We start from the raw sequence: 26,384 nt of genomic DNA, 5'->3' as shown, positions 1-26,384 counted from the left end.
TGTTCATGCAAATAGCCCTTTTACTTGACCACAAATTGAGTTGGAAGGCAGCCATCTTGGTCCAGCAGCAGCAGCAACACTGCAGGAAAGTGGGGGATTAGATAGAGGGTGTAATGCAGAGCCCGAGGAGAAGGGGCGGTCAACAAACTGGGAGGGATTCTCGCAGTGTCCAAATCGCGATCGTCAGGCATGAGCCAGATACGGCCCTGAATCACATGCCAAGCACAGATAAAATTGGAGACACACAGACGCCGGTTTAATGTGTGAAGGCTGGAAAGATGACATTTTGCTATGCAATACGGGCAACGGCAATCTGTGAATTTGTGAAAATGAAGAGGGAAAAAAAAAAAGCTGCCACGGGAGTCTGCTGCTGTTGTCGAGGGAAAGCTGTGAAAAAATGTTGATATTGCAACAGACATGGTAAAGAATAGATTTCCTTCACAGGTGTCTCAAGTGTGCGCCAGATTGATGAAGAGAAGGGGAAAAAAGAGGCATAGAGAGATTTAAAAAGAACTCTTTTTTCTATTATAAAAACAAAAGGAACAATTATGTTCTCCAGAGAGAAGGATAAGCGTATGTGTTTATACGTTCAAACACAAAGGAATGTATGCACTATATGTATAGGTCTTAGCATTAAGGCATTCCTGCTGTGTGTGGAGAGAGCAGAGGTCCATTAAGAAGAGTTTTCACCTGACTGGCTTCAGAGTCATCTCAATGAAGAACCTCTGCTTCCAATTAGTCCAGCCTTACCCCATGGGGACAGGAGGAGGGGATGAACGGACGGGGAAGATGGAGTCAGGCAGTAAATGTGTAGCCATGAGAGAGGAGAGAAAAGGGTGGAGGTGGTGCCAACACCATCGGGGGAATACAGCGTCTCCAGAGTTGTCCAGGGATTTTTGTCTCTCTCAGTGAAAAATACTGTCCTCAACAGGCCTGTCAGTTCATTTTTGACCATGTTTCGGTAGAAATGGAAGCGTGCAATACTTGGCATTATTGATTAAACAGTCTTCCAGGAGATATTCAAAGTAGACTGTAACTCATGATTAGGTGGCTTCTGAAGGCATTTCCTCATATTGGATTTAATTAGGGCTATTAGGTTCTAAAAACTTGAGTTTGTGTTGGTTTATTACATGAAATCCCAATAAAACAAAATTTTTTCCAACTTGACAAAATGTTAAAAATTTCAAGGTGCATGAATACAAGCCGGTGTTTTTGGAAACGTACAAACCTCCCAGAAGAGAGTGACTAAGGTTTATTTACTCTGGAAAACCTCCCATACTTGCTTTTAGGGACTCGCTCAGCCACACAAATGCAGTTTTACTTATTTAAACGTTTGTGTATGTTTTGTGCTCTCCGCTTGAAAATATATGCATGCTTACAACAGCATAGACTAAATCAGGCCATTCATCCTTTAATCTTATTCACTCAATGTGTGGGTGTATGAGTGTGTGTAGAGTGTATTCTCAGGGTGGAAGGTAAGCACAATGCTGATGCAGCTGATTTTTTTTCCCCCTAAAGGAGGGAAGAGGGAGGATAAAAAAAAATAGATACAGCAGCAAGATTTTGATGGCTGAGTCGAGGAGAGACATTAGCCAATAAATGATGGGTGGTTAGAGAGAAGGGAGGAAAGTGCATGGAGAAGAACGAGGGTATACTTTTTTATTTGTGAGCCTGCGTGTGTGTGTGTGTGTGGAGCTTATGTGTGGCATATCCTTCCCTTCCAGGACCCTGTGCACCTTGTCAGTGGTCAAGGCCAGAGGCTGATGTTCAGCTGTTCTCTGGAGCTCTAACTCTCCTCTGACTGCCCGTCACACAAACAGCAATGTTCTGAGCTAACCTCATCCTGCCTAGAACGGTGCCTCTGCAACACACACACACATAAAGCCCAACAAATTCTTGGTCTCCGCCATTTCGTGCATGCTTCGAGATAAATTGCTGTTGTATCCACATTTTAAAACTGTTGCTGTCAAAATATATGACTACGACTCATCACTTTCTGCATCTAAGTAAAAAACACAATGTGTATCCACGTAGAAGTTAACATGGTGCTTCAGTCCTCCCCACACACACACAATTAGATAACTCCAGGTAGCAAGAAGAGTTTCACACACAATTTCAAGTATATATATTTTTTACCCCCATCAGCCCTCTCTTCTTTTCCTGGCCTAAACGTAAAGCTCCACGTCATTTTGCCCGGGGCAGGATCTGGCCTTGATAGAGTTGCCTTCAGTGCTTTCAGTTTCATTTAAAACTCCTGGTGTTTAAAGCACTAATTATGCTGCTTAATGACTTTGCAGAGGCAATAAAAAAACTGTTAATGGCAATGACAGTGGTCGATGTAGACTTTTTGGCACCTGTTGATTTTAAGCATGTAATTTTAAATGGCTTAAGAAATCAATATAAACGAGCTAGCTCTTTAAAAGAAGTGTAAAATCCAAACCCCATCAACACTACAAGGGGTATATTTTTAAACTGGGGATTTTTTTTCTTTCTGTTTTTAAAAATTCAGGTGTTTATTTATCCTGTGCCAGACAGAGGAGATAATGTCGACTTCAACAGAACCAAAAGAAGACAATCCTAAAAAAGCCTGGTTTACACATTCTTGAACAAAAAATTATATAAAAATTGCATGAAAATTAAAATGACTTTTTACTTATCTCATTTCATAATTTTTCTGTCATGCATTTTCCTTTCATTACAAAATGCAGCAAAGCATCACACGATGGACCTTTTGCCGGGTTTTACTGCAGTGCTCTTTCACTTCAGCCCATCCCCAAAACCGCATTTCCGCTGAGCTTTGTGCTCCTTTCATATACTTTCCCTGAAAAGTAAGAGACTGCTGAATAACTGAGTGCAAAGATCATCTTTTGCATGCAACATTCGGTATGCTCTGCCCACTCCTAATGGCTTCAACCCAATTTGAAGATCTTTAGATCTTTTAAAAGGTGTGTTTTTTCCATAATCCACTCTGATCTTCCCAGTTGTCTCTAACAAGCTTTTTTTCCTTAGATCTTGTCCTGGAAGAGTATGAAAACTTCACAGCTATGTCATGATCCACCTAAATGGAATTTTAAAATCTTTGATGGTTTTTTTTTATATATATATATATATTTTTTTTTTTTGAAGATCACAGAGATGCATCACTTCTTCTGACTTTTAGAGAACCACTTTTTCAAAGACTAGTTCAGGTAACTTAACAGATTTTTTTTTTTTTTTTTTGCTGGGCTCACAAGGTGTTTCCAGTATGTCAGCAGACAAGTTTTCAGATGAGCAGACTGCATCACTTGGGCATTTTCCTTATTCCCCACATCACTTTCTTTCAGCCTGATCCTTCTTAAAGTTTCCCCAACGTCCTGCATATACCAGCATGCAACTTGGGCCAGTGATAACTAGCATTGAAGACCCAGCACCACAACTCTTGGTAAGAAAGTGGCCCACAAACTGTCTGCAAACCAGCTACACTACCATAACTCTTGCTTTACACTCGTTATTTCGGCCTCGCCCCTTGCTTTAAGGTGCTTCATCTGACCTTCATTCCAAGATACATTTGACTACACAAGAACATTGTTTTGAAACACCACAAAAAAAAAAAAAAAAAAAAAACAGGGTGATGTCTTAAACTGGACTTGGGGATGTATACTGGGATTTTCAGCTACTCATCAACTGGCACCATTCTGGCTTGAACTGCACTGTCTAATTCATACTTGATTCATTTGACTTAATCCAAGAACCTCACTCCCTTCTTGATAAATACAATTATCTTGCAATAACTGTTCTGGTTGATGACTGACAGTATCTAAAGAGATAAAGCTCCTTGAACAATGCCATGATTCCTAATCTGATCGCACTCACATATTTCCATCTCAGCTTAGGGTTGATGACCAGGTTTCAAAACTGAGACCTGTACATTTTGATTCAACACTGGAAATTATCTTGAAAGCACATATTCAATGTAACCTGTCTGTATACATGTATATTTTTCAGTGCCATCAGTGTCACCTTTCTGAAAAGTTCTCGGTTTGGTAAAGGTGGATCTCGATAGAAGCCACAACAGTTTGAAAAACAAAACAGCTTTCCCCCCCATTTCTCAGCCCATCTATATTTAATACACCACCGACATATTTTGACTCGGATAGCCCTTTTCCTTTGGTCTGTCTTGTGAAGAAAGTCAAGCCGCAATGAGTGGAGCCACATTCCTACATGACATCACAAGATATCAGCACCGCATGGACAATCTGTGAAGAGAAGAGAGCTTCTCAGATCTCTCAGACGCTAAACATAGACGGTGAGTGAGTTCAAGCTGAAAGTCAAACCACAGCGAAGTCATTAAGAAACCAGCGGCTCTCTAGAAGGAGGGTGTGGGGAGACACGGAGGAAGATAGGCTGAGAGAGAGATAGAAAAAAAAGCCAGAGTGGAAGGCTAGCGTTCGAAGAAGATATGAGAAGAGAAGAAAACACATATTAGCACAGACTGGATGTGATTTCAAACAGATGAGGCACACTCGACAAAATCGGAGCAACTAAATAACAGCGTGTTTCAATGCTTGAAGTGAAAAATAAACTGCATGCGAGAACGGAAAAATAATGGAATCCGAGCTGCTGAGCACAAAAACAAAACCAATGCACTGATGAAAACTGGAGAGCAATTTATAGTGTCTAAACAATCATGGGATGCCTTGGGTTTTTGGTCTTTAAGAAGACAAGAGCAGCAGCTAAGGACCAATTAGTAATCATTTGCTTTGTGGAATGACAAAAGTAATCACTATCCACATTAAAAGATGAGTGTAAATAAGTGGAAGGTTTATGGGATATTGTACCAATGGTTTACTGGAGATAGTCGGGCCGTCATCTTAGAGCGAATCTGTCTCTTAAATCTAATTCCACCCAGGATTTGCAGTAAGTGGAGCATAATGGCTTCCACACATTCTCATAGATGTAGTTCTTCTGCTGTGCCCAACAGTCAGCAAGTTAGCATGACTGGTTTATCTGTGAACCATCTAAGATCCATTAACAGCATATTAGATTGTGCCGATGTTATCTGCATCTCCCCAGCACTATGCATATCTCTGAAGCAACTCAGTATGCCTAGTACATGTGCAGAGCATGCATAGTGCGACTATCCATAAGTTTAGAATGAATGTCTGATTAAAAAAAATACATAAGTGCTCATATTAAATTTTTAAGGCATATTTTCAAACGTAAACCACACAGGACAAAAACGGAAAAAACTACCAGGTCTAAAAATAATGCTAATAGTATAGTGCAGTGCACCCTAAACTTTACTGCATGCAAAATTACATTAAAATGTTATTTACAAATTATGAGAAAAGGTTTCATAAATTAAAATCTGAAACGTGTGGTCTGCTTTTGTAGTAATTACCCTGGAATCAAAACTGTCTGGAATAATTGTTAACAGTAATTACAGTTGCATATTTTTTGCTTATTCATCTTCTGAAATTAGCTCACACTCAGTCAAACTGAATCCAGAGGGAGTTTGTACCACAATGCACCTCTTATGCACCACAAATTTGGAACAAACTTCCAGAAAACTGTAAAACAGCTGAAACACAGAGTGCCTTTAAATCTCGACTTAAAACCCACCTGTTTAGAGTTGGTTATGGTTAAATTAGGGTTAGAGTGCAGGGTTTAATGTCTTCGATGTTTTTATCTTTATTTTTTTATCTTCTTTTTTTTTTCCCCTGGAGAGGTGCGGGTACCGTCTCCCTCTCTTAGAAGTGTAAAGGGGTGCGGGTGCAATACCCCCCGGAAGGGCGCGGGTGCCATTCCCCCTTCTTAAAAATGTGAAAGGGTGCATGTGTCGTCCCCCCCCCCCGGTTGAAAAGGGGTGCTGGTGTTAATGTTTTTAATGTTTTTATCTTTATTTTTTATTTATTTATTAATTTTTTTTGTTACCATTTATTCCATGTTGCATGACTGTGTGTCTCTGTTTTTAATGTTGCAAAGCACTTTGAAATGCCTTGCTGCTGAAATGTGCTATACAAATAAAATTTGATTTGTGGACAAGTCTTGCCACAAATTCTCAGAGGTATTCCAACTCATGAATAGGTTTCACTGTAAACCATTTTAATGTAGCCATGCTTATTTATTTAGGCTTTTCATTATACTGCAAGGACAACAACTTCCCCATAGAGTGATGCATGGTACTACGTTATTATGCACCGGGGATATAGTTTAGGGTGAGGCGCAGCATCAGTTTTGTATGTGAACTAGTTTAGTCTTCGTCCGGTTTACTTTTAATAATGATTGTCTTTGTCACTCTTTCGTTATGGAGAAATTTGTTGAGCGCACAGCTCAAAGTTGTCCAAATGCTCCTTGGTCTTCATGACGGTGTTTGCTCACTAATGCTCTCTAACAAAGAACAAACTGTGAAGGCAAACAAACTCTTATCCGTCCCAGCGGTATTTATTCTGCGATAACAATATACAAATATGGACTCTGTTTACACTTTTGAAAGCATCTTGTTGTCATAGACTTTATTTCAGTAAAAAATAACTCAATACTTCTGCGTCTTTAATATATATTACTCTGTTTTTGTCTATCATATAAAACCCTAATAAAATATTGAAATGTATTGTGGTGATGAAAAAGAAATGTGAAAATGTTGACGTGATATGAATGCAAGGCATAGTGATTCTATTCCTTAAAATAGTGCACCCTTCAGTCCAACTTAAAAAGAGTTCAAAAACCAAACCAGAATTAAATTCTTTGTTTACTTGTCCCCCCCTCTGTACAGACGTACGTCAATTATGCCCACAGCAAACAAATCAAAGCTGACAAATGGAACAAGGTGGCGTCCGTACTCCCTCCCCTGTGTTTCCACTGCTCTGCACAAATCGCTTTGCAATAATCCTCAGGCAGAAAATAATTAGGGATAAAAAAAAAATAATTCAATGTTGTGCCCCTCTTGTCCCCAGCAAAGTGACAACTCTAAGCAGTAGCTATGAGATATGCCGTTGTTTACTTCCTTGTGAAAACATATGCGTGCGTGTGTAAGTGAACAGAGCAATTATGACACAGAAGGCTGTGGAAAATGATCAAGGATAGACTAAGGGCAGACATAAGAGATCACATTGACATCAAACAGGAGGCAAGATGAAAGAAATGTTGCATGACTGACAAATAAGCTAAAGGAGTGGATAGTATTTAATGCATGCTTCTTTTTAGGTAGTTGAAATAAGTAGTAATATTTCCAGTATTTAGATGTGTTCTTTTATTTTTGAATCAACTGAGTAGTCATTTCGAACTGAGCTGAAATGGTTTTTGACACCAACATTACTACACAGAAAAAGCCTCATCACCATTTGCACACTAAATGTAAGCCATACACCATCAGATTAACTCCAAGTTATCTTTTTTTTTCCCAGTTTTTTTTTTTTTAATAATCTTCCACAACTTAAAAAGTCTACTATAGCTGTGATTAGAACATTTCCATGTAGGATGTAAAAAGTTGCTCAGCAGCTTTAATACACAAGGTGGTAATAGCAATTTTTTATACTGTGATTTGATACAGTCCAATAGGTGTTAATGTCCGTAAAACATGGAATATAATCAGGTTTGAGTCTGTAAAAGATTGGCATGGAAAATTAATCAGTCTACTACAGAGATGCAGAAAACACCCAAGTATCAAATGCATCTTAGATGGTTTTATTTTTAATAAAGTGTTGTGCCAGTGCCAGACGTATTTCCATTTTAATGACAAATGCACAAAGACCAAAGATTTAGATCAAATCTAAATCTATCAGCATTTTACTCCTGTTCATGAGTGAAATGAAAACAGAGACTAACATGAATAAAACTAGTTGTTTCCTCAGAAATATGCACATTCCTAGCATCAATTTGCTTTTGTATTTTCTATGCGTACAGTTCTTTGCATGTGACTTGTTCCCACTCAATGTTTTTTTGTTGTTGTTGTAAGAGTAGATCTATGCCCATGTTCAGTGGCTGATAGGAGAGATGAATGGTGAAGAGGTTACCAGGCCACCTGAACTCTCTAAAATCTGCTAACAATTGGTTCACTGTGCATCATTACATTAAATTCTGTTCTATCATGAAGTATTATCACACAGAAAATTCCAACCTCTTATTCATGTCCCTATGCAGTCATTAGAAGGGCCGATCACCGATCCCGATCACCGATACCGATCACATAATTGTTTTTTTTGTTGTTGTTTTTTTTAATCAAAAACACTACCGGTTACATTATGTGGAAAAAGGAACCATGAATTCACCTTAATTTAGACAAAAACTTGTTTTTAATTATGTTTTCCAAGAAGAAAACTAAACAAAACAGGCATTGTGCAAATTGTACTGCTATCAATAATACTATCTTTAACAGACTGAAAACATATAAAGGCTCTGAAGAGGCTAAATAATGCAAAGAGTCAAAATAAAATCTCTCAACATTGCCAAAAAATTCAAGTATAAAACTTAACATTCAAAGGCAAATACAGGTTCCATTACAATAAACAATCCAGAGTTACTGAATGAAAACTTCCTGATAGCATGGCGGCTAGCTGATTACTGGTAGTTCTGATTGGCTGTTTCTGACTGAGCGGAGTAATTATGCAGAACAGGGAGGAGATCGATTATTTTTTCAGAGATTATCTGTCTCATGTTAGGACAGCGAAAGTTTTAATACGTATGTAGAATTTATTTTTTAAGTTAGATGCTGCAGCTTTAAGCAGAGGTTCGGTGTGAGAGTCACTACCAGGTGGAGCAGAAGCGGCGCTCCATCTGTGAAATATTACTACCTGTAGCGCGTAGCAGCGGTTCAACAGCGAGAGCAGAACCAGCGTCTTACACCGCAGCTCAAAGACTTAATTGATTTTGCGGGTTATTTGTTTAGCTTTCTGACCGTCATGCTAATCCGGGTGAGTGTTTGTAGCTGTGCGCTGCTTTACCTGCTATCTGATCCTCCGTATGTCTTTTTTACTGCAGTGAGCCTCGATGTAGCCAAACTCTGTCAAGTATGGCATTGTTTTTATGTCGTATTAGCTTTGTTGTGTTGATGCATTTTGACGTGCTTCAATTTTTCCGCTGCAACACGCAAACGTCCCCATTCAGTGCGTTATAGTTCCACATCGCTTAGGATTTGTTGCTGCACGTTTGCGCAGTGTGAAGGAAAGAGGAGACCAGCTGCACAGGCAGGCTGAGAAATGAAAAGCAGGTGATCGGTATCGGCAACAAGAGACCGTGATCGCCGATCACCGATCAAACACTTTTTCATGGAAATCGGCCGATTATGATCGGTGGCCGATCGATTGGCACACCTCTAATATATAAAAGTCAGTCTGTTTTATGCATGTGATAAACTGGGGCACACACAAAAGAAATAAACACATACAAAATGTGTTCAATAAAAATAATAATACACTAAGTCATAAAAAACTGCAGGAGAAACAGACAGTACTGTGACAAAGTATTCTCCTTTCTATATACTGCTCCCGTTTTTGCTTGTTTGTCATCCTTTGGTTGTTTTAGAATATTATAAACATACACAAATGGACAAGGATAACCTAATAAATACAAAATGCAGTTTTCCAATGATTACTTCATTTATTAAGGAAAGAACTGTCTAAACCAAGCTGCTCCTGTGAGAAAAATTGACTCCCTCACATACATAATAAATGGTTGTGCCACCTAAAAATGGCCATTAATTAATCTTTTGCATTGCTGTGAAGGAATTTTGGAACGCTCTTCATTTTGCTTGTTTTGAGTCATTCAGAGGTGAACTTGCTGGCTTGCTTCTAGATCATTGTCTTGCTGCGTAACCCAAGTGTGCTAGAGGTTAATGTCACAAACTGATGGCCAGGAATTCTCCTTCAGAAACAGCAAAACAGATCCTGATCATTATACCAACATATGTCGACATTATGCATTACTCTGAAAATACACTGACTTTTATGCCAGATGTGAGCTGCATCATGTACACCTTCCAAAATGTTCAGCTTTGCAGCTAAAGGATTTTTGCTGATGCTCTTTTACTTCAGAGCATTTTTATGATGCATAACCATAGCAACAAGAGCACAACTAACAGCACTAAGACCTTCCTCCTGGCTCTGATTGGTTGTTTCTGACCAGGAGCGATGCATTTCTGAGGAGGTGGAGAAGATCAACAGTGGCAGTATTAACAAATATGTAAAAAAAAAAATAAATTAACAGAAGTTACGTACTGCAGCAAGTATTTTGGAATTAAACTGAATTTCAATTGAATTTAGTTTCTTAACTTGTCTTCTCAGCTCAAATTACCAAATATTTTATTGCATTGGTAAATAAAGTAGTTACACAAAGCTCTGTGAAGAGATAAAATGACTCATCCTGGCAAGCATCAATTTTGTTCATGCGTTAGGCACACAAGGTTGACAAAGTACTAGTGTGCATATGACATGACGGACATATCAGTAAATGGATGAAATAAACAAATCCCAAAATACAATCTACACTTGGGCGACAGCCGAGTGCATGCTCTATGAAATACTGTCAATTTGCCTCTTTGTGGAGAAAAGACCAAATCCTTTATTCACAAGTTGATGCTTTTGCTCCATCTCTGACTAATCCTCCCTCCTGCCCTCTTCTATATAGAGCAGCAGCAGGGCAATTTATATTGACGGAGTTAACATTCCCACAAAACAACATTTTATCCTACACAGAGCCAAAGGCAAATATTTGCTATGGGAGTGGATAGTATTTGAATATCAGAAAAAAGGTCTACATTTAATTTTCAAAATGACTTGTATTAAAATCTCCTATAACATTATCCTTCATAAGTCAGCATTTTTGGGTGCAGATTCAACTCTATTATTGTTATTTCTATGTCCTGTGTTAACAATGTACAGATGTGTATACGAACACAAACATCTTTCACTTGTGTTGTAATAAAAGCAATATACATCCCCTTTGTGTGTAAACATTAGAAATGAAATTTAATGAACCGATCATTTATCCATCCTGAAGATCACAGGGTCTGACATTTAATGTATTTTGTTTCATTTAACATTCATTTCAAGGAAGCAGTTTGGACAGAAAGCCTATTTGAAGCAATAATGTAAACCATGGCTCACAAATAAATTATTTGATTTGAGTGGAAAACCTAAATGTCTGCAGCATCAGCCAAATATGATGATGCTGCATCCTGTCAGTTTTTTCTGATGTTTTGTGGTTGAATAAAAGCAAATATTTGCAGCCAGGTTTCTGAGTCTGTCAGAAGTCTACTCAGACAAAAGGTGTAATATTCCTTAATAAATCTTCCAAACGCATTAGTCGCAGTGTTAGTTGCTCATGAATGATTCAGTAAATAAGGAATGTGGGTGTCTGCGCCAGTCATGATGGATTATTCCAACATAAATTCTAAAATTTAAGCGACGGTGGTTAATTATAAATACCTTATGAATCTTTACTTGAATTTACATCATATACACTTGTTTCTCCATTGTTGTGATCCTCTGTGTTTCCCACTGCAAAGGAATGCAACCAATAAAGCCCAAAACAAGATTGCGTGGGAGATCTGATTAGCCAGCAGAGCTAAAAGGGACACAGTGACCGATGGAGCTCCCTACCAATTCCATTGACTTTCTACCCATCACTCTTCTTTTACTCCGGTGGGGAGGATGATCAAAGAGCAGCAGAAGGAAGAAGATGGAGAGGGAAGAGAGAGTAGGAGAAGGAGGAGGGTGTTAGTCTTGCATGCAAATATAAATGCGCGTGCGTGTGTATGCATGTGTGTGTGTTTGTGTGCATGAGTATCCTGAATAACACCCTGGATCTGGAATTAGTAACAGTAGCGCACAGATACTCGTGGAGATTTCTGCTTTGGTTGCTCTCTGTCTGCAGGTCTTAATATTAATGCCTGTCTCCTAATTATGTGCCTTTCTGGTTTGAAGTCCTGAACAATGTGTTCTAATTAAGTCTTCAGCATCCCTTCACTGCACTGTATGTATATTCATCTCACTTATTACCATCATTAATGACAGAATCAATGACGGAATGTTTAGGACGGGAACGACACAGTTAACCTCTGATTTCCCAACAGCTAAATAAGCACAAATGCAAATGGTCACGTGCAGTAAGTGTTTAATTACAAACTAGAAAAATCCGTTTGGCACAGGGGAGCTATTGTGCGTGTGCTGGTGTGTGTGCTAAATGTAATGTGTTGTATCCATGATCAGATTTGCAAGGTGTTTGGGTGAGTAATTAGACCGCCATGCTCTGTGTCTCCCAGGGATGAAGAGGAGAAAGCAGAAAAAAAAAGAAGTAAATGATGAAATCAATGATCAACACACAACTGTAGAAAAGCAAACATGCGTGCCTACACACATCAAGGATAACTCAAGCTGGAAGAAATCACCACAAGATTATCCGAAGATATGGAAACAAACTGTGCAAATATGTCTCTAAATTTATAAGATTACAGTATTGGTATTCATGCCCTGAATAAAAACATTTCAGAACCAACAGCCACCACATTAAGCATTTTGAAAGCCACATATTTTCCTTCAGCTGCTCAATCATTCACTGCATTTTATTTATCCGTTAAGTAATTCCTCAAAGTATAAAACAACACTCACGGTTGTAATATGGCAAACTTCAAGGTGTCTGAATACAAACTTTGCGAGGCACCGCATGTCGATCAGAAAAACAGCCTCCGGTGACCACCCTTTGTTAAACAGGACTATCGATGCTATTGATGGAATCATTATGTAGCTTAGAATTAAATTGTACAAGTCAGAACAGTTACTTTAGGTTAAAGCTAAAAATCTACATAAAAGAAATTCTTCAAAAAATATGCCAGTGGACCTGTACAAAGTGAAACATATAATTATGTTGTTTTTTTTTAGAGCTCAGAAAGGATCAAATTTGAACAGTGAGTTCTAAAGGAGGATAATTACATCTGCGTTTTAAATGGTTACATTTTCATCAGTAAAAGCCTAAATGGCTTAAGTGGCTACCCTCCAAAAATTGCTGTAATTGATCTAAGTGAATATAAACCCAAGCTGAGGGGGGAGGGTTAAAATGGCTCATTCTATGGGGTGCACAGCTTGGTTTGATTTTGTCTTTTGACAGAAAAAAAACAGTGCATTCTCAGTTGTGTATTGATAGGCCTTGAAATTGGAGAAAGTCGATAGCGATGCCACACAATGAGTAATACAAAGGGTGCTGTGTATAAATGTACAGGCTTCTATTTGATTATTTATCTAATCTGGGGTTGCTGGGCCTAATAATTCTGCCTTACAGGTGAGTGGACATTATAAATCTGGGCATCGTTTTACTTTTTCTCCTGTGGGAAGATGATGAAAAACAAACTATCACTCTTCGTCCTGTTTTTAGCAGTCTGTCGTTAAATCTGGCATTGATAAGTGGCAGTCTTCCCATTAACAGCCCAGACTCAAAGGAGCCATAAATTCAAAATTGCGCGCGCCTGTGGGAGTGCGCGTTTGTGTGTGTCCGTGCATTAATGAATGTGCTTACACATGCTGCGGGATGTGCGAACGCATCTGTCTATACGTCCATCTGGATTGCTTGAATAATCATGAGCACCGCAAACTAATAAACCTACGCAACCTTCAGGTGATACGTCTCTGACACTGGGAATCAAGGACCCCACCTCTTGATTTAGATGTATTTTCCTTACGCAGTCCTCTCGCAGCAGCACAATGAACAGACAAAGTGGGGGACGAATACGCAAACCCACATTCAATAAATAAGAGTGTTCACATGCTCCTATCATATTCCAGAGTTTACGTGAGAGATTGATGCCAGAGGCCTTCACAGCAGAAGAATTATTGCTACAGGCGAGTCTTCAAAAGGGAGGTGCCACTGCACGTCACCCATTTTCACCCTGACCCGCGAACTGTAGCTCTTTACAAGCATGACTCACCGACTAAGTCATTCACACACTCAGCATGAACTACAGATAGACTTTGGCTCTCCAAATGCCAGCAGAGATAAAAGATGAAGTAGTGGATGCTCCATGCTAACAGTAACTACTATGGAGAACCCCCCCGGGAGATGACTAGCTTTAACTCAGATGTGATAAAATAATACTGTAGCGCTGATCTTAAGCCAAATGTAAGGGCCATAAAATATTAAAACCATATATTTTTATGCGCGCAGCTGGGATAATGTGGGAAAAATGCTGTGCTGAGAGCAGAAAAATGTTTGAGTGTCTAAAAAAGCACAGAAGTAACACTTTTCCAGCCCAATGCCATGTATTTAGTCCTTAAAAGCACGTGTGCAGTTGAGTGTCGGGTTCGTTTTATCTGAATCACAACAAACCTTGGTTTAGCCGAGAATCAAGCAGCTTCACGTAATGGGCTGTTAACTGTAACCCTCCCTCCACATCACTTTTAGGTAGGAACCCACCGAGAAAACACACTGCAATTGAGTCCCTGCACACACATTTGCACAAACACACAGAACACAAAGAAATAGATTTGTGCGGTGAAATTCCTTCCCTCGCAGCCCCATGGGCTAGCTGTTGTGTTATAGCACCACTCCCACCACTATGCACTAGTGTTCCTTATTTAGGTCCAATCCTGCCTCCAGGCTGAAAATCTGTCCCCCTTCACGCCTCCGCCTCTCCCCAACTAACCCCACGTGTCTCAGACCACCGGGCTATAAGCCCCTCTGTTCCGTCACTCCATCAGTGAGAGGAAGGCATGTGGAGAGGGATGACTTTGCACACCCCAGCAGCTTTTCTCTCGCACTGAGATGTACTTAGTGTACCCTGACTGGCAGCTACAAGGTGAAATGTGACACAAAAAGTGAGAAAAAAAAATCTTGCTTTTTTTTGTCATGCTAAAAAACATGTACTCTCTCCCACAGCGGCAGCCAGTGAGCTGGTTAAAGTTACGCTCTTAAAGTCAAGTTGAATTTCGCCTTAGCCGTCACATGTCCTCTTTGACTACTGTCAATTTTACAAGCTCTGTTAAATACTTGGTCAGACATGTTACATGTCATTTTAATAGGGAAAGAAACTACTTATGATTTTGCATGCCTTTCCATACCCACAATGCATGTGGTCCATGTAATTTTTGCAAAGTCACCCATTATTTTTATCAAATTACATTTTTTGTCCATATTTAAAGCAATCTTTAGAAAATTGCAGAATATGCAGGCTGGTAAGCCAACCCAATAATATTTTCCCATTGAAAAACTACACTACAATCATAAGGTAGAAAAAAATACAGGGTCATGCAACTGTAGTATCATGACCCCTTCCCACTCGCACAGCTATTGCTCTGTAAGTTATATGATGGCTGAAGGAGACGAGTTTCCTGATTTTAAAAATAACCCATGTTTGCACAATCTCCAGATAGTCCAGATTAGTCCCCAGAACAGAAGCAACTTTCTTTATCAGCTTGTTTAGCCTTTTTAAGTTCTGGCTCTGATGCCGCTGTCCCATTAGATGATAGCAGAAGACAGTGTACTCTCCACAGATTTATCTCACTGCAAACAATGAAGGACCGAAACGTCTTCAAGAAGCCTGCTCTGTCCTTTCTTGTATACAACTTTATTACTGCGACTCTGGTCTTGTTGCAACGACAGAAACACGGAAATAGTCTTTCTGTCATGGGGGAATACATTTCTCTTGCAAGCCACAATCATCTCCTTGAATTTGTTCACATTCAAGATGAGATGGTTGTTTCCACACCATGCTACAAAGTGACCCACCAGCTCTCTATGCTCAGCGTCTTGACGAAGTGATTCTGCAAATGACAGGAGTCTGTTTGTTACTCAAAGTTAGAGATGCACAAAGTGAAAAGGGATGGTAAGAGAACAGCTCCGTGTGGTGCTCCTGACTACCAGCTCAGGTGTATTACACAACATGGCTGAAATAATAATAAAGCCTAAAATTGTTCTGTCACCTTCTTAGCCCATTTTGTGTGTGTGTGCGTGTGTGTGTGTGTGTGTGTGTGTGTGTGTGTGTGTGTGTGTGCGTGTGTGTGCGTGTGCGCGTGTGCGTATGTGTGTGTGTGCGTGCGTGCGTGCGTGCGTGCATGCGTGCGCATGTGTGTGCATGTGTGTGTGTGTTGTATGATTTTATCCCACGCTGGGAAAGGAAATGTTTATATAAATTATTAAATATGAAATGTCACTCCTTACATAATGAGTGGATATACGTTTTCACCCAGAACTGTATTAATTTAAGACAGGTTTTCCAAACAGCATTTAGAAATAAATTTGATAGAGTTCTCCTCCCTAATTCTAGCTATCACATCGGGACAAATATTTCCATTTTTATTCTAATCTTTTTTCAGACACTGTCTTCAAGCTTTGCAGACTCCTTTCCTTTTGGCTTTTGTTCTGCTGTGCTTCTGCGCCACCGTGTGCAAAGCTGCCTCAAAAGGTCCCCAACCTGCCCGTGACGCACCAAATCAACACACCATCTCTGGAGATAAATGCTGTCTTTAATTATCAGCGATCAAAGAGTCGAGCAGCAGCTTGTGCTGGCAATCTAGGATTTCCATCAACAAGTATTTTTCCCCTCGTCTATTCAGAGGAGCTGCCATCGTATTTTCTGTCTTCTTTCCAGACGTCGGTTTTGATCAACAGTGTAATGAAGTGCTGCACCATCAGACTGACTCACATATGCTTATCTAAAGTAGAGACTGTGACTCATAAAGCATCTGCACCCACAAACACATCCTGGGGTGTATACATGTAGAGAAACACACGTTTGGCTAATTTCTTCTAAGCAGTTATTATCCTATTAATATTTTCGTAGATTTTTTGGGGGGACAGTAAAGAATGCATGAGTGGATTGGATAAACAAGACTACAGGAATGTGACTGCTATGAATCAGGTTCCACTATTTGAAGTAGGGTTTTTTTTAAAAGCATACATTTTTGTTGATTGCTCAAGATTAAAGAAAAAATTCCAAGCTCTACAACCTACCACATAGTACACATGAAAGGAATAAAAAAGGCATAAATTGGAAAATACTAAAAGAAGATGAGATACTGAAAAAAAAACTGAACGTAAATGAAATGTGAAAAAGAAATTGAAAGAAGAGCAGCAAGAAAGATGGAAGGAAAATTACTTCTGACAACTGGGAGATGAGAGGAAAAAGATGGATGAATTATCAGTTTTACATCTTTGTGTGTGCATGTGTGTGTGTTTTTGGAGGTCGGCGAGGTTTCAGCTGGGATGTTTGTTAGTGAAAATATCCCTGCAAGTTCAGTCAGACTGCTGCCACCAAAAGAAAGAGACATCCTAGCAGATTTTCAGACTGTCAAAGCTCAAACAGAGATAAAGTTGGAAGTTTTTCTTTTTCACACAAGGTCTCATTTAAAAAAGAAATTTGCCAAAGAAAGCTGGTAACATCTAAAACCAATCTGTGATCCCTTTACTGTGTTTTTACATCTATCTCCTTTTGGTCTTTTTTTTTCTCCTTTCTTCTATGAACCCCCTTTTCCTTCGGCTTTCAAGTCCACTCTTCATTTCTTCTTCTCCCTTTTATCCAAAGCGCAGAGAGTTTCCCTAAGTCCCGCTGGAGCATACTAAACAAGGCCCAGAGGTCCAAACAAGAAAACGGCTGAGGAGGACAAACCAGAAGCAATCCATAATAGATTTTCTTCTCACTGTCATTTCTTGTCTGTGGGGAGGTGCAGTGAAGGCATCACTGGCTCAAAATGAGAGACTCAGGATGTGGAAGGGGATGAGAAGAGGTGACAGAGATACGAAGCAAGCAGAGACAGTAGAAGGTCAACAGGGAATCGGTGCAATGAATATCATTCCTTTTTGTCTCAAAAAAGCCTGAGTTTCACATGACCAAATCTGTTGAGAGTAAGGCAGACGGTATTAAAAGTTATCACGTTGCAGATAGGTAGCAGCTTCCGTGCAACCCTGCTTGGATAAGTGGGTATTGATAATGGGTGAATGGTTTGGTACATTTCCTGAATAATGTCAGTTTACTGTGAGTGGTCCAGGTGTCAATGCGTCCCCGACGGGGGGTCCTGTGAAATGGAGATAATTATTTTCAGGTATCTTTCCAGTTCCTCTTTTCCATTTTTCTGTAAAGCACCATCACAGCACCTGGTCCTGCACCTCCGAATTTTTGTCACTATGCAGATCGTGTGCGCCTTTGATTTAAAATGGCATTCATATGATCCCTCAATAAAGACAATCTTTTAGGAAAATAATGCACCAATGTATGGGTCAGGTATAGAAGCCTTGCCGCTTAAACTCTCACACGCTCACATGAACCTCTAAAAGTGTGACTACGAAGGCTGAGTTTTAGTCGCATTTCTAAAGGTTCACATTGAGGATGCAGTCAGATTGGTGTGAGCGCAAACATCTTCGTGAACAAAGAACAATGGATAGTATGCACATTTAAATTTCACACACATGCTTGTTTTGGCACATGCTGTGTCCGAGTTTGCAACTTGATAAAGCTTATGTACATGAATCACACCACCAGCCAATCACAGACAAGACTTCTCCATCCACTTAGAGCATTCCTTGCCAATACTGCATTTGCTTGGATGAATAACATCTGACCACAGCCAGCAAAATCAAATACTGCATCAAATGGCAAACAATACCAAACAAAACTGTAGGACATAGCAAGAAAAACCACTTGATTCTGTACTCTCATATTTAGTTACAGATACATATACGTATTCATCATTTTCCATTTTAAAGTGTTTCTTTCTTGTTTTTTTTGCTTTTAAACGTTACCAGCATTACATGTCTTGTTTTAAGAATCACTGGGTGAAGAGTTGATAAGGATTTAACCAGTGTAGAAAATCTATATTATTTTTTTTAACTGTATGATTTTATGTGGGATTTTTTTTAAGACTTATTGTTGGTGTTTAGGTATTGTCAACAATGTCTACCAATAACCCATAATTATCTAATATTTTTAAATTTCCAGTCAACTTTTAACATGGAGGACCACCAGTAGTGGTGGAGACCACATACCTTGTCATAGTATACGGTATCAAACATGTAAACATAGCAATACCAGCCTCATATTTTGGTATAATCTCTCTGGGTTGGAAATTTGACACTGCTACCCAAGTGTGTGAATGTTGGCTCACAAAATGTGTTTGTGCTTACACCCAAGTGCCTACAGCTCTGATGCAAAAAATCCAGTGAATCGCCTGAATATGTCACAGAGTCGGTGTGGGTTTAGTCACTAAAAATGTTGCTCCCAAAGCACCTGGAGCAGTTTTAGTTAAATCCATTTTTATGATGCATCTACAGTTTTGACTAAAGGTGACAGCAAAGGATGCCGTCGAGTTGACACAGCGTCACGTAATCATAAGATCATCGTTTTTCAAAGCTTGCATGAAAGATGAACACATGTAATAAACTTTGATGGCATGTTTACCTTGTTCGCAGGTTCCCCGGGCTTGGCGGCCCATCATACACAGACAGGATGTCAAAATCCTCCTCCAGGGCGAAGCCTTGAAACACCAGCTGTATCCGGTTATGATCTGCTCCCACAATGACCCACGTACAGTTGGCATAGTTTGGATAACCGTAAGGGTATCCAGGACTCTCTATCGTCCCATTGGGACTGTGTAGAGTATAACTGCAGTTCTGAGCTGCAGAGAGAAGAAGAAAACAAAGGACGACTGTTAAAAAAAAGACCAGAGGGCATGCTAGAACAGGTACAGTGTAGAAGAATTTCTTTTCTTATGCCTACGCCAACATACTTTGAAGAAAGAAAATTAGAGAGATGCACACCCACAATCAAACTGTTTGGACCAAGTGCTGCAACATCCATTATCACCCACAGCTTGCAGCATGAGCTATTAATATGGTTGTGCTAAATGGCCCACCGTCTCCACTGCTTTTCCTTACCTCTTTACCACTTCTACCGTCACACGCATGTTCAGTCACCGGGCCTGGCACCACATTAATAACTGGTTTCCATTTTAATGTAAGACAAGCAGAGAAGACAAGGGGGAGGAGAGGATGTGGAGAGACACACTTGAGTGCCTTTTTAATTGATGTCACCTCGTGATTTCTCCCTCCCCCACCCCCAATCAGGTTGTACGGAATGAAATTTTAATAGTACATGTTGCCATCTATCAGAGGTGGGTACGTAAAATGGGAATTCTGTGTCTATGCGTTCTATCTCCATGGATTTACCTGCGGGAGGAAATAATGTTTTACTGTGCGAACAGTGTTTTATATTTTGTGCAAGTCTCCATGTTATGTGTACGCCTTACTGTGAGGGAACAAATGAATAAGAGTGCTTGGGTATCACTCCCTAACTGATGCTGCAGTGATTTGATATAATGTTTTTGGTAGCGATGGTTATCTCTCGTAAGCAGAGCGGACTGAAGTAAGAAAAAAAAAAAAAAAAACTAGTTTAAATCTCCTTTGTAGCAAAATGTGAGCAGTCAGCTGTCAGTCTGTTACCGACGAGTGAAGAGAGGATACAATCTGATTTTGAGAGACTGGCAGCAGGACTGTTGCATTCTCATACAAGCTGCAGAAAAGCTTGTATGAGAAGCTTAGCATAATTTGGATAACCGTAAGGGTATCCAGGACTCTCTATCGTCCCATTGGGACTGTGTAGAGCAGGGATGTCAAAGTCAAATACACAGAGGGCCAAAAAAACAAATTTGCTACAAGCCGAGGGCCGGACTGGTTTAATGTTTATTAAAACATATTGAAATGATTGCACATAGCCTATTGAACCAAGACCTAACACAGTGTATATTATTTAACGATTAAATGAATAAAGCAATATTTTGTTATGGCTCTGTCAGTAACTTCAAGGGAAAACATTTTTCAAGAGGCAAACAGCAACAAATTTAATTGTTTTTAAAAACAAAATATGTTTCTTAATATCAAGATAAATGCATAAATCAAAGTGCATGCATTATAAACTGAAAATGCATTACTGTGCTGCTCTATGATCCTACCGATCACTGCTTTCAAATAGTAAAGTAAAAAAATAAATCAAATCAGTTGTATTCTTTCTCATGGCTCTTATCTGCAATTTTACCTGAATCCATTCAACTGAAAAATAAATAAAATAAAATAAAATACAAAAATATATGGCACACAGACAAAACAATACTTCATTCAAAGAAAAATCACGTCTTGTAGAAACAAATGTAAAAATTTAACTGAAACTTATAAACTGAAAATACGTTACTGCTCTGTGATGCTCACTTGTCTGAGGCTGAGCCTGATACTTGGAGGTGTCTCATCTTTTGTACAAGTTCATCAATGTTCGGGGTGAGGCTCTGAATAATGAATAATGAAGCCGTTTGGGCGCGCTGTAGTCACTTCGCGGGCTACCGTTGCATTATGGGAAATGTAGTGTTTGCGGGCAAAACACGAGCGGGCGGCTCTGGCTTGCGGGCCGGTTCTCATAGTAATTAAATATCATTCAGGGGGCCATAGATAATTGATTTGCGGGCCGGATGTGGCCCGCGGGCCTTGACTTTGACATATGTGGTGTAGAGTATAACTGCAGTTCTGAGCTGCACCTCAGAACTGGTGCAGCTCAGAACCAGTTCTGAATAAATAGAACCCCTCACGTGGGTTCTATTTATGCACAGGATGTATGTTTTATTTTTGTTTGAATTAGATAAAAAACATAATAAAACTGCAGTCTTACTATAATTGTTTAGCACCAATATAAGAGAATGAATTGCTTCTCGCTAAACCTAGAAAGACAGGCCAAGTACAGAGAATGGGTGAATAGAGGTCAACAATAAATGTTATTTAGAAGTGCCTTTCATAACACTCAAGGTCACTTTGCAAAGGTTACAGGGTTTTTTTTGCAAATGTATTCAAGCCCTTCCAAGAATTTTCCATTTTGTTGTTTTTCAATAATGACGCATTAATTTGGGATTTCACTGAATTGATGATCACAAAGTAGTTCATTAATTGTGAAGATTGAGAAAAAGTTACTTTTTTTTTCAAAAAGAACATTTGAAAAATGTGCACGTGTTTTCAGTCCCCATTTCTCTGATATCTCAAAACAAAAATCCAGCGTAAGCCCTCAGAAGTCACTGAAGTAGTAGTCTAACTATGTGTGAGATAATGTTAGTAAACACAGCTGCTCTGTGAAATCCTCAGAGGTTTGTCAGAGATCATTAGTGAACAAGCAGCATCATCACAACCAAGGAACACAGCTGGCAGGCCAGGAATAAATTAATAGAGCAGTTTAATGCAGAGTTTGGTTATAAAACTATATTTTGAGCTTTTAACGTCTTATAGCATCGATCAATCCCTTTTCTGAAGCAACTGCATTCCTACCAAGATTAAACAGTCCAAGCAATTATACTATCAAGTAATCATTTTGGGAGCGGTTTTAAACCTAGTGCAATGGGGAAAAAATTGTATATCGGTACATTGACAAAGGGAATCTTGCATGAAATCAGGGAACCACTTAAGAAGGTCAGAGTAACTCTGGACCAACTGCAGATACAGAGGCTCAGGTGCCAGCAACTGTTGATGGTACTTCTGTTAATCATGTTCTCCAAAAAGCTGGCCTTAGTTAAAAAAAAAGGTACAGGGAAGTTTCTGTTCAGCAATCACATGGAACCTGGTTATCATGGATAGAGCTACACACAGGGCAGCAATGGAGGAAAACAAATTAAAGGCTTTAAAAAACTTCAAAGTGGATGCAGAATTTAACATTCCTGAAATTGTAGATAGAGCTACAATGGCATGGCTTAGATTGAAGCATTCTCTGTAATATTGTACAGTTTGCACTTTAATACAGTTAAGAACATGCAACACGGTAATGGATTTTTACAGATACTCTTCATCCATTCTTGGGCCATTTTAAGAGAGGAATCTGCCTATATCTATGTCTAGAGGACCTACAGAAAGTGAGTTATAAAAAAAATCAACTATAAATGGTTTGCTGCATTGTCTTAAATATTTTGTAAAGAAATGTATAAAATATGTCCTTTCCTTCCCCCTTCACATTTGGGCATGTGAAAAAAATGGTATGAATTATCTGCAAGGCAATGTATTTGAATAGGTAAAAAAAAAAATACAGTAGTCTAAGTGAAGTGTAATTCCTTTGGGCAGACCTCCTTATTGATGGCTCCTCTGCCATTTAAGTTATTATTGTGCCAGATAGATGCAGCTTCTCTTTTGAACATTTACCATTAGACTGTTGAAATTGTAAGCATTTGTTACGAATACCGTAGAGACATGTCTGTGAAAGAAATGTGCTCAAACACGATGCAAAGGATCAACTAAAAGACAGCATAAAATAAATATTAAATAAATAAAATACAATTTTAAAAAAATATATGTTCATCTGAGACTACTATTGAAAGAAAAAAACTCAATTCACTTAATTTATTTCCTGTGAAACTAATGGAACGTGTGCTACTTTGTCCACAGTCTCTAATGGCTAGCTCAATCCCCAAAGCTCTGAATCCATCCAAACTTTCTTCTCTGAAATGTTTTTCATGTCTGACATACCTGCATGGATTACCAGGTACTGAGACAGCAGGCATGAAAACAAGATGACAAGAAAAACAATCTTCTGAGAATTACTTACAACTGAAATATGTATTTTCTTTAAGAAGAAGAAGAAAAAAGAAAATGAGAAGAAAGGAGCCACAAATTAAGCATGGACATGGTTAATCCCTGGTTAGGCACACAAGCAAATTCGGCACTTGTTGTCCCAGCTTTATTCAAGGCTTTTATCATTTGAAGGAGGGCACATCAGGCCATTTGTGAATTCTAACTTGCAGCTGGAAAACATGTCGTGACACACACGCACACACACAAACAAAATAATATTAACTTTTGGTTGCAAGTAAAGCTGAAAAATTGTAATGACAATACACTACTGGGAGGATGACGAGTGGATGTGGTTTCAGCATGACATCACAAGCAGCAGCATAAGGATAATATCATCTCGAGTCAGAGTATATCCATCACAGTGCTGTTGACTCCTGGGGGCCTGTCTCAGCAAAGAAAAAAAAAAAAAAAAAAAGTCGACAGTAGCCTCTCTTTCCAGATTTTCATTTCTGGTTGACCTCTTCCAAAAGATGCTAATGTGCGAGTGCTTGAACTCTGACGACATGAATATATTTAGGCAGCTTGTTGCATTGTTGGAAAAAATAAAGTAGATGTGAAGCCAAATAAAAGCGGCAGACATCACCAGATTACCCCCTCCTCAAACGCAGAGAAAAGAACTAAACACTGCAGCACTTACTCTTACTCTAATGACCCCTCCTTGTTTTTATTATCAATCGTAATTTTTAAATCAGTAATGAAAGATAGGAACAAAAACAAACAAACAAACAAAAAAAGTTCTAATTGAGAGCTATCGCTATCTGATTTTTCATTAAAGACGTTGAATAGGCTCTGCAAGCGGGTCTCCACCCAGCAATTACAATCAGGTCAATACCAATATCCAGGTAAAGCCTCACATCCACCTCACGCAGCTGATTTTCATAAACGCAGTCTGGTCAATAATCCCCTCATCATCTCTTTCATTACAAACTTCTGTCAGACAAATGCCAATCAATGGCTCAGCCTGGTGGTTGGCACTGATGGAGGTCAGGGTTGACTGTGAAGCTTGCGTCCATTGGGTAATACTACAGAATAATGCTGCAGAGGTCGAAGCAACTTAGTTGGTATTAATAAGTTTCATGATTAAATTGAAACATGAGAAGAAATACATTGTCTTACAATGGCTACTTGGCCTGCAAATTGAAAAAGGAAACAAAAGGGAAAGGGCATTTTGAAAGAGGATTAAAGCTTGTGTGCTGTTGCAGTATAGTGAACACGGACGGCGTGCTTCGCACTGCCTGTCTTAGACTTCCTTACATTTTTATTAATTTTTTTTTAGGATAAAGCCACAAACGTCGGTGTATTCCAATGGGATTGTATATTATATTTTTAGTGAGATTTTATGTGATAGAACAAGAAAAGGTAATTAAAACAATTACACAAAAATACAAATTACTAACGGCACACGTACTATCTAGTCATTTGTATTTTTGTTAGCACGTGCACCAAACAAATACAGCCTTGTTTTAAATGTCTTAATTTATACATAATGTTTATGTGAAACTTTAAATAGTGACCCCAAAATAAAACGGAGAAGATCCCCAGCTATCATTAAACTACTATTTTGGAATATTAAGGTTTCTCATGCGCTACGGATAAAGAAGGGTGGATCGAACCAAAACCTTTTCGCTTTCATCAGCAATAATATAGGCTAACTATTGGAGCCAATTATGTGTATTTTTGGTTTTTGGTCACTAGATGGGGCTGTCGGCTCCAATATATAAATCAAGAGGTGACAAGTAGCTGTCAGGTGTTGAACCCGGAAGGGCATTAAAGTTTTTGACCGCTGTGGCAGAGTCATTATTAAGTTGCCGTGTACTATGGAATAAATGGATCTTGTTCACAAATGTTTATTTGACTGAAACAATTGTGGAGTTTGGACTACAAGAAGATCGGGGATTGATATTACACGCGATCAACAGGTACGATGTTAGCCGCTCAGCGCGTCATAACCAAGCAGCAACGGGTCAACGCTTAAACTAGTGCAGGGTTGAACTGGCTAGTATACTAACAGTTCGTTCTGCACTTGACTGAATTACTCACCTTCAATAAACAAAAGCGAAATGTAAATATAACTGGTACTGAAGGAAAGATGTCCTACCAAATTAGCCCGAACTCTTCACATGAAAGGAATGGTCATTCGGAGGAATCTCAACTTCCGAACAGCTGCTCGTGCTACATTCAGGTGCAGCTGGTAAACTAGGTTGATGCAACCTGAAAACAACTCCAATGTGGTTTTAGAAAAAAACTCTGTTTAAAAACTCTAAACATAAACATTGGCAGTTTTCAAGTGGCTATTCTCATCTACCAATGCAAACATTTGCTCTGGCTGCTGACATACTCACTAATAAAAATCCATTTGCTCTGGCTGCTGACATACTCACTAATAAAAATCCAACCAAATGGAACCATGTCTATTTTTTTTCCACTTTAAGATTTTTTTAAATGACGAAATCAGATTAATTTCAGAACTCTGTTTACTGTTGACTAAAGAAAATAAATGCATTTTATTTATTTTTCTTTATTAATACATGCCATGATTTGCAGGTACTTTTACATTCCTGAGGCAAATGCATCCCTCAAATCTCAGATTTTCATTTCTGGGTAGATACTTTCCTTTAAAATTAACTATATGTATACACAACAGTGTTGACTGGTGCATAATTTCAATGCCAATAAAATGCATAGAAATTTCAAACATGTCAAAAAAAAAAGTTTTGCAAGGCACTCTAGTAAGGTGGCGTCTCTGTAGTTCTAACTGGAAGCTCTGCTCTCCTCTGGAGGAACTGAGTGTTCCTCCATCGCTGTAGTTTTCTACATTTCTGCTTTCCTCAGTGTTCTATTGC

The 26,384-nt window shown here is 39.1% G+C and overlaps 1 protein-coding gene across 2 annotated transcripts in view; it reads right to left on the bottom strand.

Annotated features, from left to right (window-relative positions):
• Positions 1-26,384, bottom strand: part of csmd2 (CUB and Sushi multiple domains 2) — a 245,317-nt gene that overhangs the window by 202,506 nt on the left and 16,427 nt on the right. For both annotated transcript variants that reach the window (XM_081612677.1, XM_081612678.1), the window contains exon 2: positions 19,355-19,571. In XM_081612677.1, coding sequence (XP_081468803.1) covers positions 19,355-19,571 — 217 coding nt within the window. The remainder of the gene's footprint in view (positions 1-19,354; positions 19,572-26,384) is intronic.

Source organism: Poecilia reticulata, chromosome 11, assembly GCF_904066995.2.
Source record: "Poecilia reticulata chromosome 11, P_reticulata-male-v2, whole genome shotgun sequence".
Classification (NCBI taxonomy): domain Eukaryota; kingdom Metazoa; phylum Chordata; class Actinopteri; order Cyprinodontiformes; family Poeciliidae; genus Poecilia; species Poecilia reticulata.
The sequence above is the reverse complement of the archived record's forward strand: the minus strand, read 5'-3'. Positions and strand labels throughout refer to the sequence as shown.